This window comes from Fringilla coelebs (assembly GCF_963513975.1).
Source record: "Fringilla coelebs genome assembly, chromosome: 2".
NCBI classification, from domain to species: domain Eukaryota; kingdom Metazoa; phylum Chordata; class Aves; order Passeriformes; family Fringillidae; genus Fringilla; species Fringilla coelebs.
This window is the reverse complement of record NC_140029.1, coordinates 80222202-80235665: the sequence shown is the minus strand read 5'-3', so window position 1 is coordinate 80235665 and position 13464 is coordinate 80222202. Positions and strand designations below refer to the sequence as shown.

At 37.8% G+C, this 13464-nt stretch overlaps 1 protein-coding gene across 1 annotated transcript in view; it reads right to left on the bottom strand.

Moving 5' to 3' along the window:
* The window catches only part of SLC36A4 (solute carrier family 36 member 4), an 85216-nt gene that overhangs the window by 46682 nt on the left and 25070 nt on the right, over positions 1–13464 (bottom strand). Inside the window, exon 9 of the mRNA XM_084201353.1 lies at positions 1975–2144. Coding sequence (XP_084057479.1) covers positions 1975–2144 — 170 coding nt within the window. The remainder of the gene's footprint in view (positions 1–1974; positions 2145–13464) is intronic.

The following is a 13464-nucleotide window of genomic DNA, read 5'->3' as shown; positions in this document are numbered from 1 at the left end:
CCCATTCAGCTTGGTCTTTAACACTTCCAGGGATGGGGAGTCCACAACTTCTCTGGGCAACCTGTTCCAGTGCCTCACCACCCTCACACTACAGAACTTTTTCCAAATTTGTAATCCAAACTGGCCTCCTTTAACTTAAGGGCATTACCTCTTGTCCTATCACTACATGCACTTGTGAAAAGTCCCTCTCCAGCTTTCTTGTAAGCTTCCTTTAGGTACTGGAAGGTGCTGTAAGGTCTTCCCAATGCCTCCTCTTCTCCAGGCTGAAAATCCCCTAGCTTTCTCAGCCTGTCATAGGAGAGGTGCTCCAGCCCTCTGACCATCTCAGGTTGTCCTCTGGACATGTTCCAACAGGTCAACATCTTTCTTGTGTTGGGGGTTCCAGAGCTGATGCAGCCCTGCAGGTGAGGTCTCAGCAGAGCAGAGCAGAGCAGAGGGGCAGAATCCCCTCCCTGCCCTGCTGCCCGCGCTGCTTTGGATGCAGCCCAGGACACGTGTGGCTTTCTGGCTGTGAGTGCCCGTGGCTGGGTCATGATGAGCTTTTCATCCACTCACACTCCAAAAGACTTTCATCCACTCACACTCCAAAAACTTCCTCCCCAGAGCTGCTCTCAATCCACTCTCTGCCCAGCCTGTAGCAGCAATTGGGATTGCCCTCCCTTGCTAAACTTCTTCTGTGTGTGAATGCACAGTGAAAGGATATAAATATATATGATGAGCACTATCCTCAAATATCAGCATGGTAGGGAAGAAAAGAAGGGAAATTCTGGGATGAGATGGAGGGAGGGAGGGATGGAGGAAGGTTCGGGAAGGTTCAGGAAGGGAAGGTTCGGGAAGGTTCGGGAAGGTTTGGGAAGGGACCCAAATCTCAGTTGTTACAACAGCAATATAAAAACAAAGCAAGCAAACAAGCAGTAAGACATAGATGAAAGTTCTAGCAATGAAAAATCATTAATCCTTCAAGACTCATTTTTTATACTCTCATGTATTAAACATTGGAATCAGTCTGGCAATTAAACAAAACTTCTTAAAAATATTAAAAATGCATAGTTCACATTGACTCCAAGGAATGAAAAGGAAGAAAAGAACGTGGAAAAGTAACGCTTAAAAATTGAGAACATTCTTTACATGTGTTCTCCTCTTTTTCAAAAAATAAAAAAGTCAGCAGTTGTTTTTTTGCCAGTAATTTGAGATTTCACTGCTTTAATAAACTACTACAAGAGACATTGAGGAAGTAGGTGCAAGCATATAACCTGCAAAACATGACTTGATCAGAATAAAAACATTGAAATACTTTTCAGTTTTAGCACTTTTGCACTGCTGATACACCTAATTTTAGGCCTATGAGACAAAAGTATTAAAAAATAAATTATATTAGAGAATAGTTAGAGTATATCCATCCACAGACAGATACAGAACTAACTATACAGCAGTTGAAATAATTTTCAGTGCATCTTCAGCATGTCACATGTGCAGCCCTCATAACCTTAAAAAAAACAGCTAAGTAAAAAATTGTAGTATCCTCGAGGTCAACATAAGCTTCATTCTCCTGATAGGAGCTCAGCATATACACTATCCATGGACTTGCGCTTGAACTACAAACCTATCCATCTTTGATATCTTCTGTTCCATTTGGCCACCTGCAAAACTCAGTGATTACACTAAAAATATTACCAGGATATCCAAGGTAAAATTTGCTCATTTCAAAACTGCATGACAGTTTCTTGCAAACTGCATATTCCTTCCTTCAACAGTTCTGGAACTACCTCCTTCTAGAGATGGAATGATTTATAACATCATTGATCACCCTCCCTATGCAAGTCCTTTTAATATGGAAGAAATGACTGGCTAGGACCACAGCTCTACTGTGGGTACATTAAAAGTCTGAGCACCCTGATGGCACCGAGGCATGGGACAACCTTTCCAACATTCCTGCCTTCTAGGATACTGCTTTTCAATCACAGAGGCACTTACCACTTATCCTGTGGCAGGTTTAAAGTTATGCTGCCTTTGACTTCATCCCCGAAGCGCATGTACCCTAGGGTGGCCAGCGAGATGTACAGCGCCATGACTATTGCCATCCCAACATTCAGCGCCTGGGGGAAACGTGTGCTGTCCTTCATTCTGTTCTCCAACGGCAGCACCTGCAAATACCGGGAGAATCAATCACATTTTATGTTCTCAGAGTGAAACTACTTATCTCCCCTCTTTCAATGCCAAAATCCAGGTTATTTCATAAAGAAGTAAGATTATTCTCCAATAATGCTTTACCGCCTGGATGGTCACAATGTTTCCTGTACCCAAGAGAAAGACTCAGTTATTGAAAAGCACATATTTTGGTTGGAAAAAAGCATCAGTTGGAATCATAAAGCAATATTTATAGGATAGAGAAACTGCCAAGAGAAACTTATGGTGTCAAGATGAAAATACATAAGCAATGAGAGCAACATGAATTTTTTTTTGGCAACAAAATTTTTCAGAATCCAAGGATATATCTCCTATTCCTGTCAGGTATGCCTGCACTGTCAGCCTCCATCACAGACAAACCTACTGACACACAGCACACAGCCTCAGCCCTCTCAGCAAGGAGTCCATGACTACCAGAATGCAGTCCCATGCTCTTTTTCATCTCTCTGACAGGGCAGGCACACCAAGCCCTGCTTTTCCTAAACACAGTGCTTTGAGCCTCACATAGTCAAGCCATCTCACCGGGCCTGTCACTTCAAAGTGAAGACACAGGCGTTGCAACCGTTACTGCATGAAGTTTGCCTGGAATTGCCTTTTATTTTTACTCTACAGCATTCAGAAAAATACTCTCAGTAAGTTCCAATTCAAGTTTTCAGACACCCACCCAAAATTTCCAGGCAAGACAGTAAAACCAAGTGACAAGCTCACATATTGCTCTACCCACTTTCAATTTCACCAGCAAAACAGATCATTAAAACATCAGCTGAAGGCACATGGATACTCCTAGACAAGCACACTTTCCCCACCTCTTTCAGGAGAACTGTACAGTCATCTCAAATACTGAATATGGGATATAGTCCAAGATTAAGACACATAATACTGTATGTCTACATCTAAGTGAAACATCCAAGCTTCTGTTGATGCCTTAGGATTTCAGCTTTTCTATTTTTCATATATTTGTAATCCTGCAATTCTTTAGTGTATAATTCTAAACTCCATACAGAGTGTTAGCTACTGTTTTCCCATTTTGGTCAGAAAAAACAATTCCTCTCTAGGCCTGGGAATCAAGGACACCTTACTGTCTCAGCCCCAAGAGATGTAAACAAAAGTGATTTGGGGGGCAGCAAACTTGGGGTAAAATCTCTTCATTACCTGAAGCTGTAATTGGAAGATTAATCCCCAATATGCAAACGGACCAAACTTATAAAAGTATGGAAACACATGACCTGTCATTTTTAGATGTAGCCCCTGTGGGGGGCTTCATCTGCCCTAAATATACCTGAAGGCCCTTTAATAAATATAACCACTTTTTCTTCACTTAATTTTTTCTGGCCTTTGTTTTTAGGTAGTCCCAAAAAGGCATCACTATGATGAAATTAGCTAATGAAGATCTGGGCAATACAGACAGTGGAATAAAGTTCACAGTTCAGCTTATCTTTTAGTAGACATGCAGGTTATATTTGATGATGGCAGAGTTAATTACAGAAGCTTGTCATCCCTGGTTAGCAGTTATGTCATATCTAATACAGACAAACAGTCCTGGTGCAATAAGGTTGCCCTGTAAAAGCTAGTGTTCATCATACAAAATTGCTTTTTAATTGACCAAATATATACTATTTAAGCAATATGAGTTATGAAAAAAGCAGATTTCATCCACTAATTAACTAACAAATTGATATATCTGAATTGCTGGCATATTATTTTCTATATGGTAATTACTTCTTTCCTCCTAGTCACCCACTGACATTTACTTCCTGACTTGTAGTAGCATAACACCACTGCCAGTCTATACCACATGGCGCTATTTCTCCTATATTTCAAATCCCAAAAAGTAATTTTACACTTGGGAACCGAGAGGTCCCTAAAAAGGTGCACATTTAGAGGCAATTTTAATTCCTATTCAATTAAAATGCATTATACATGTTAACTTCTTTACATATTTCAGAGCCTCCACTGCTGATGTAGTTCCTCCAGAAAAGAACCTGAACTTGGACTGTAACTTGATGCGGTGGGGAATGCAAAATTTAAACAAAGAAGAGTTTCAAAAATTAAATCAATTTTTAAATGAGTGTTGAGCAGCAGGAAGAAAACAAAAGAGACATGGTCTGTAACAGACTCTGACCAGGATATCTGCCTTTTAAATCTTTTTATATTTTAACAAAGTTATTTTCACAGGCAGACTTGAATATCATAGAATTGTCTACCTGAAAATTAGTTCATAAATGAAGTAAAGGACTAGCAGCACACACTATGCTCAATGTTCTTGAGTCCGAAGGAAGCTTTGAAATTTTCTTTTTAAATTTCTAACTATACGGATTTTTTTTTTAATCTTTAGCATTTAAACCCAACCAGTTTAGCATTTAAACCAGAAGATCCGTGTTTCTCCAAGGAAACAAAAACTTTAAAAAAATTAAAAGCAATAAAAGACCATTATAGGACAATGCTCTTAAGCATACACACTCTGCTTTTTAACTATCTACAAAACCAAGTTTACTCATTAAATGCAATGATATAATTTCCTCAATACTTATGAGTAAATCAGAATAAAACATATCTATTTAAACTCATGTTCTCATATCATCATCCCCTCTTTACATTACAACTTTCATTTTTGGTGAGTGTAAGGAAATGAGACACTAAAAGAAATACAGAATAATAAGACTGATGGTGAGAGACACATTAACATATGTAGACCTTGAAATTATATTTAAAAATGGTAATTCCTCCCAGCTTATCCTTGAGTTAGTATCAGGACTACATGTGCCTCCAGGCTGAACAGATGAGAATGCTAATGCAGCCTTTTGTGCACCACTCAGTCCAGGTCAGAGCGTCCCTGCCCAGCTCAGCACTCCCCAGGTTCAAGAACCCTCTCTGAGCAGCAGCAGCAATCTCAAGACATTCGTCACTGCAGGAGATGCTTCCCTCAGTAAAACTTATCCCCAAAGAAATCATGCAAATAACTTGAACCAGGTTTGACAGAGTATCCAGTAAAACCTACTCCAGAGAAACTAAAAATTTCTGTAACTCATGGGATTAGCATGACACTGAGTAACAACCAATTACATGTGTATTACCAAAATCACACGGCTCCCTAAGCTGTTGAAGCCCATCAGGATCCAAAAGATCAGTGGAGTGTCCACAAGGAGACAGAGGCTGCCAGGAGATATGATGTGAGCTGGTGCTTGTTCTGACACTGAGTCACTGGTGGACAGCTACTGGATAGATCTTCACTGTAAAATTTCTTTTCAGTCCCTGCACAGCTCCTCTTGCAATGACTTCAGAAAACCTAACATTTCATCTGAATGCAAGAGACAAGGTTCTTTTCACAAATGCTTTTTAGTTCTGTTTTTACTGCTGCCTTTCTGGAACCAGGAAGCAAGATGAGTTAAGATTCAGTTTCAAATATACATTTTTTAACCTTTTTATTTAATGACTCTCTTCTATGCTTCTGATTTCCGTGCTGTGCTTCCTTCAAGCTCTTCCCCCTTCACTTCACACTAGTCCCTGTCATAGCCCTGAACACCTATGAAATCAGATATTTTAGACTAAGCTTATTCTTTTCATAATTTCTCAATTTCCATCCTTTTTTTTCCTCCCCACTGAGTAAACAATCTATCATTTTTCTGTCAGCTGCTTCACAGAGTTTTTACTACAATTTTTGAGACATTTGCACATATCATTACTATTATACTCCTTGAAACTTAATACTACATTCTTTTAGTTACAATCAACCTTTGGCTTCTTAAAATTGCAAAAGTTTCATCCACCAAATAAATTCAAAACTACCCATAATTAACTGGCAAAGAATCATAACTGAATGTTTGAAATAACATGGCTAATCTGATATCACCATTTTGCAAAGTGCTTTCCCCTTCATTTCAAGCTAGGTATAAATATTCCCAGTAATACCATTGCCTCCTCATCCCTTGCCTTGAATATCCTGCTACACTCACAATCTTCCTGCAAATAAGCTGCAGGGGACTGCCTAATTTTAATCAGAAATCTCTACTGTACTTTTCATATAACTGCACCAAAAAAAAAAACACAAAAGCATTAGACCTGCAGACAATCAGATAAACTTTTATTTAATTTTCATAGCCACTGAAAGCTAATCTTGTAATGGATAGCTTAAGAGCAGACATGCTTAATGTTTAAATACATACAGTCACCTTTCCATTTCTCAGGAAATCCCACTAAAATGGCCATCCTTTATCCCCTGCACGTTTAAAGTAAGTATATCAGGTAGACAGCTATATAGAAGTTTTGACTGGCTTAAGCTAGAGACAACCCAAGAATTTTGGAAAATTAAAACCAATATTTTTATCAATTTACTCGGGGAAAAAAAAATAATCATGCCTTACAGAAGCAAAGTCAAAGCAAAAAAGCTGATATCAAAGGTATTCAAGATATGTAAATCTAAATTATACTACCTAACCTCCAAAGACAAAATATTAAAAAACCTCAGCAGACAAATGCAGTGCCAGCCTGGTCCATTCCTTCTTGTCTGCAGAAAGTACCAATGAATTCATCTGCTCACTGAAAGGTGGATTTACAACCACACAGCCTATGGGGGAACTGTCTGCAGAAAAAGTACAGTTACCTCAAGTAAAATAATAATAACAACATACATCATTATTATATTACCATGTTTGGTTGCATGTCCTAGTGCATCTCCTCTTGTACTGCACAGAAAAAGGCCATGCAATATTTTGAGCAACAGACTTCTATTCCTTCTCTTTTAGATACATTTTTAAAGCTCACTCTCTTTACTAAGCTACAGAACATCACTATTTAGAACACGTACAATAAACAACCCAATTTTCCTTAACAGATCCCTCATGACTGCAAACAAAGGGCAGCTACTATTACCCAAGGAAAAATGCCAAATGGTGACTGTACATCAATTTTTATAGTAAAAGTTTTATATGAAATAAATAAATCCAGAAGACAAGTTCTCACTACAGAACACACTACCTTCTGAAATCTGCTGAGCAATTCCAATCACTCCAAAAACCAATCTCCTCAGACCCCAGCAAAGTCCCTTTCCACTTGTTTCACCAGGAAAAAGAATTACTTGCCCACATAAAAAAACCAAACCCAATCTACCACCCTATTCTGATGGCCTTGATTTAACAATGCTTGAAGGAATTGTGTAAATCTTACCTAGCTTGCTGCCCAAACTTTGCACTCTCTGGGGGTTCTTTTTTTTCTTTTATTATGCTCAAGATTTTATTTATCACTTTATTATTACATTTATTTAATCTTTACCTTGCTCTGAAATTTAACAGAAGTTCTGCAAGTTTTTGTATGATCACATCCTATGTGATTTTGTGAACGAAATCCAAAAGATTTCTCTCCAATGAAAACTGAAAGTGATAAAACAGCATTTTTGTTCAGTCACCAATATTTTAAAATATTTTTAAATATCTGTCCTGTCAAAATCACTGAAGTGTTATATGCTTTGCTGGCCTTTACAATAGTATGTAGCTTTATGCAACAAAAGATAAATGCTAATAGAAAATTACGTTTCTAATTCATCAGATATTTCCAGCCCCCAGCCACTTGGACTGCAGCCTACAGACTATACAGTACTATGGTCTAACATGTTCTATCTATATAAGTTATGCTACTCTCAAAATTTCCAAAATTACCTTTCAAAAAAGGTAAGTGATAAAAGAAAAAACTTCTTAGAAATGCAAGTGTTGCTGTAGGGTCTATTTCAATCTACTGCATTATTACATTAAGATGTAGTATAGGATTGTGTATTTCTGGACTCTTTCCAGCTCAGAAGGTAAAAACAAAATTTTCCAGAGCAGCAACAGCGCTTAAATTTTTATGCCAGCCAATGATCAAACCCACATTGAATTTAAGTCCCCTCAAAATAAGTTATAATGATTACTAAGTTCTCACCTATGCCTACCTGCTTCTTTGTGGGCAAGAGAAAAAAAACCTAGAAACTTCAACCTGTTTCAATGCCAATGGTTTAAAATAAAATGTATTCCCAAAAGGTGTTTTATCTGAAATACTCCTCCACCCATACGTTGCTTTAGTTTCTAAGGGGACGCAGAACAAAGTATACACATATTGCAAGGTCCTGCATGGGGCTGGGCAAATTTCATTACTGCAGAAGTAAAAAAATAAATTACACTGGTTTCCACTGAGGATTAATGAGTATGACCGGAAAAAAATGGGATTAAGGACCTACAAAATTTTATAACTCTAAATACAGAAATTTCTCTGCCCTGGGATAAGGAGCCTTGAAAATACAGACATATACACTCCTGGATCAACAGTTAAAAAACAACAGGACCCCAAAACAGAAAGTGTTTTGCATGTCACATCTTATATTTTACAAGGCCATCATTGAAAGAAATAACCATCCAATTCTGAAAAGAAACCCCAATCAATCCAAGCAGAAGGAAGAGAAGACTGACGATTTTACTTTCCTTAGAACAGTTCCATACAATCCAGCTTGCCCTGAGAGCACACCACCTTGATAGCTGCACCACTCATCACCTTTCCCATGACACACAGAGCTCAAGAACAACACAAGGCAAAGAATACACCAAGTTAAGCTGAAGAACACACACCACATCACTTCCTGCTATAATCTTCTCACTCCAAATACCTTCACCATTATAACATTTTCCCTTTCCACCTCTCCCATTTCTTTTAGGATTCTTTCTTCTGCTGCTCATGAGAAATCAGTATAATTTTTCAACCACAGTGTTTATTAGGGAGCCATTACTGATGCCTGCAGAAGTGTTCAGCAGTACATTATTAGGGCCCTCACCTCTGGGAGAACATGTATTAATAAAAAATTTTAGGTTAAGTAAAGGTATTCTTCAGTGAACATTCAAAAACATTACTGAGTTAAAAATTCCTTTGACAAAATGATAGGTTTATTAATACCTAGTATTTGTAGCCATATAATAAAATAACTTTTTTTCCAGCACTGTCTCCATCATCTTTTATTCAATAAATGTAAATTATTCATGATTTACAACAGATTTAACTTAAAAAATAAACATGTTGGCAATATATTTAAGAGGCAAACTAGAGCTTAAACTTTATTTATTGTTACATATAGACACAAGCATGTGCACACACTGCAATGCTACTTTCACCAATGAAAAGCCTGCACAGAGCCTATTATAGATGGCAAAGTTAAGATGCTGCTGCTTAAATGACAGACATGAAAATCTAAAACCAAAGATGCAAGTATTTATTCTAGTTAGCTGCTCTATCCAGGGAAAGTTATTAACACTTCTGCATCTTCAGGGTTATATTCAAAACCTTTCTCACACAATGAAGACTTACATTTAAATACTACTTGGAGAATTCCATACACTGCCGCTAAGTGCTCACTCAGAACATAACAGAAAGGAAATCTTATCCAACCGCCACAACTAAGTTCAAAAAAGCTGCAGTTTAGAGGACTTACAGAATGATGGGCCAGGGGGAACAAAAAATCTGGCTCCAAAAAAGCAAAATAATTTGGATAAATATTCCTGCCTGAAATTATTTAACTATGCTTCTTAATTATACATAACATCAGCATAAGTAGTATGAGCATCACTCTGCCTCTACGGCATGTATAATTAAGGCAGACACGACTTCCATCTAAGACAGGGTCACATCTAAAAGGAAAATTAGCATCTGTACCTCACTGAAACTGTGTCTCAGACCCCAAAACACACCTGCCATAAGCTGGCAAGGCAGAGCACCACAATTTGGCACTCTGACACTTGCTCTTCGCCCCCTTCTTCAAAGTCACCAACCACATAATGATCAAGAAAAGTTTCAGGCAAGTAAGCAGTAAACTTAAAATGCCTTTTTTCTGCAATTGTGCAAATGTATGTGTATCTTAGGTTTCCTAAAGAAAAAGAAACATTTGAATGTTGCAAGCATATGTGTGGGATGCTGCCTGAAAGAATGCTATCCTGGGGCCTTCTGTTTGTGTTATTGAGAATTGCCATTAAAATAAGAAGTAATAAAAGCACAATATGTAAAAAACAATGGTTCTCCAGGGTGAAAGCAAGTTTCTCCATTCTCAGGAAGTGCAGATCACTGGTAAGGAATACTTAAATTGCTAAAGAGGTGATATCAAGTTGTCTGATACTTTATCAACATTCATCTGAATTGGGCAGATGTGTATTTTTAACAGTTTCTGATACATCTTTCTATCTGTTGTATCTAACAACACTCTCTGTTTTTAACACATTGTGTTTTGTTTCCTGATTTTGCACAGTAGCTACAACACACTTGCTGACACAACATCTGAAATGCACATTTACCATGTACGTTTAGTAGTAGGTCATGTCCACAGTCATCAAACCCAGTCCAAATACAAAAACATGCTTGTCCAAATACAAAAACACCCTCAGAGAATTCTCACCTTTCACGTTTTGAGGATGCAAGCCTTTGCATCATCAAAAAGAACACCAATGGAAGTGATATACCTTGGTCCAAAGAGCTGATGCTGCAAGTAGATGTAGATGATGTCAGGTTACCTGTTTAATGTCGGCTTCTGATAAATGCAGTCTGGTGTTAAGGACAAGGGAAGCAGGCCACTGGGTTTCTTGGGTTTCTTTTTTTTTTTTTTTAAGGACAATACTAATCTGTCGAAAGAGTTTTTGACAATGAGAGGCTTTTATCTCAAAGCCACAGGCCTAACAAGCTCATCTGCATTACTTTCCAAATCCAAATAATGACATTTTAAAATGATAATCCACTTAGTTTTCTCTTTTTAAATCTTCTGGAATTGGTTAGCTGCTGCCTAATGTGATTCCAGAGCCTGTCTTCTGGTATACAAATACCACCCTATCTTCGGCTGCAAAGCTGTGATATCCAAGTTCAAAAGCGGTTTGAATAGACATCTTCAAGTAATAGGCCAAAATATAAGAAGTCTTATTTTCCAAACCTGAAATTAATGTTGGAAAGTAATGTTTTTCTCTTCACTAAGCTAATCTGTCTGCAGCACTCAACAGGAGGGAAAAAAATCGTACTCAATTGTAAAAACTGCAGTTAATTTAGCATATTTATATGTAATGGAGAAGGAAAATTATATTTCTTGTTTAAATATTATGATTCTATTGCATCCTTCTTTCTCCTGAAGCCTATTATAAAATATCACTTCCACATTTGGATTTGTTTTTTTATATCTAGAACAAGAAACCCAAACAGACTTTTGATGCAAAATATTCATGAAGTGTAACCGCTATTACATAAACACGACATTATGCAAAGCTGTTACCTGCACATGGCAATGCTGCAGACAGAGCCAAGCCTGAAGGCGTTGGTTTACACCCTTCTAAAAAGGGCGTTCAAGACTCTTAATTTCATTTTGGACGAACTTAGTCTGAAGTTACTTTTAATTCACTAACAAAATCTCACATTAGTTTTAAAATCAGGCCTACTCACCTCTGGAATACGAAAGAGGGACTCTAACATGGTTCTTACAAAATAATGTTCCATATTCTGTGAAAGACAACACTACATCACCCACAGCTCCTGTATTCAAGGAGCAGCATTGGTACTCTCTTCTGTTCTATGGCCTGAACACCAGCCTCTTGATTTGCCAGGCAGCATCATCTGGCACAGGGAACCCACGGCCAGAGAGAACCAAACCACAGAAGGAAAGCAGCAGCTGCCAAATCTCCCAGCCTGTACACAGTCCTGTATTCAAAAGGTTCACTGAGGGCTGAAGATACATATTCTCCACTTTGAAATCAACATTCTGCCCCTGAACCAAAATGTTCACTTGAAGGCTTAAACAAAACCAAATATCTTATATGGTATTTGGTTGCATCTACTTAGGAGTACTGCATTTCTGTTGCCACTGCTGCTCCACAAACTGAACTGATGTCACCAGTCAGTAGGATTTTCACGAAGTCACCCCGACTACGTTAAAGTCTAAACTTACAAGTGATGAAATCCCAAAGCAACTCTCAACACTATGAATGGTAACTGCAAGACTGACAGTACTGAGCTCGCTGCTGTTCGCTACCCCGGGGTCACTGGGTGCCCTTGCTGCCAACTCCTCCCGTTCCCACACAGTCATGATCCCTACCCAGCTGTCAGGACAGCCACCATTTGCAGCAACAACCTTGGACCAGTCTGGAGTAACCCCATTTTTACAGACACCTCTAAGTGACAGCAACTAAATGAACAGCACAAGCAACTGACTGCAGCACTTCTTAATCCTGTTACAAGCATCACTCAGAGAGTAGCATGAATTACCATTAATCAGCTCTTCAATAGCACTAACCTTATTCCTGCTACAGCACTTGTAGCAACAAAAAAACAACTTGCCTAGACTTTAGCAAATTGCCAAAATTGCTCAAACCTGCCATCAAGTATGAGTCTAGATGGATCTCACAGGCAAATATGAACAGCTCAATTAATCACATTAATATCATCAATTCATCATATTAACTGTTTTTATTTTAATGAAATATATCTCAAAATAGCTTTATAATACTGGCTGATGAAATGTTTAAACTAGCCCTTAGTACCACCCAAGTGTTACTTTATAGGCACTACCTTGGTTTCTTTGAGATCCTATATTTCAGTTACTAATAGTCTACGTTTGAGTTTTTACAGACTCAAGTCAGTAAAACTGACGTTCTTCAAGTAAATTTATTTAGGGATCGACTATAGCCAAAGCAACAATATTCCAAAATCCATACTGCTCATTTTCTGACAATGATATGACAGCTAATCAGTCCCAAGCTAATGATAGATTTTAACCAAAACCCATGTTCATACACTCATCATCTGTGAGGCAAACATGGTCTCTCAAGATCAAGAGGAAAATTCTAGTAGGAATCTGCTGAATCATTGCAGCTATCTGAAACATGTTCCATTTAGTTAACAGGTCCTCTGTTTTATTAGTGTCACTAATTTTTATTAGTTACTAATGAACTATAGTCATATTTTAAGTAATGACAAGTGCTAAACCAAAAGGAAAAAAAAAAGGTAAGATATATATATATTTTTTGGAACAATGGGATTAAAAAAAACCCAAACAAATACACTGAGGGCATTTTTCCTCTCTTGTCAGGTTCTGCTTAAGATGACTGCACCAGCCCAAAACCTCAGAATTTCATTGTCCCTTTTCATAACACCCAGTAATGTGGCAGATCTCAAGATGAGAACTGGCATAAGACACATTCAGATTCAAGGAAAAAGAAAAATGAAATCTCATAATTGTTATGCCAACTTATTGCATAAAATTAAGCAATCAAAATCAACTTTTCTGAGAATTAAGACCTT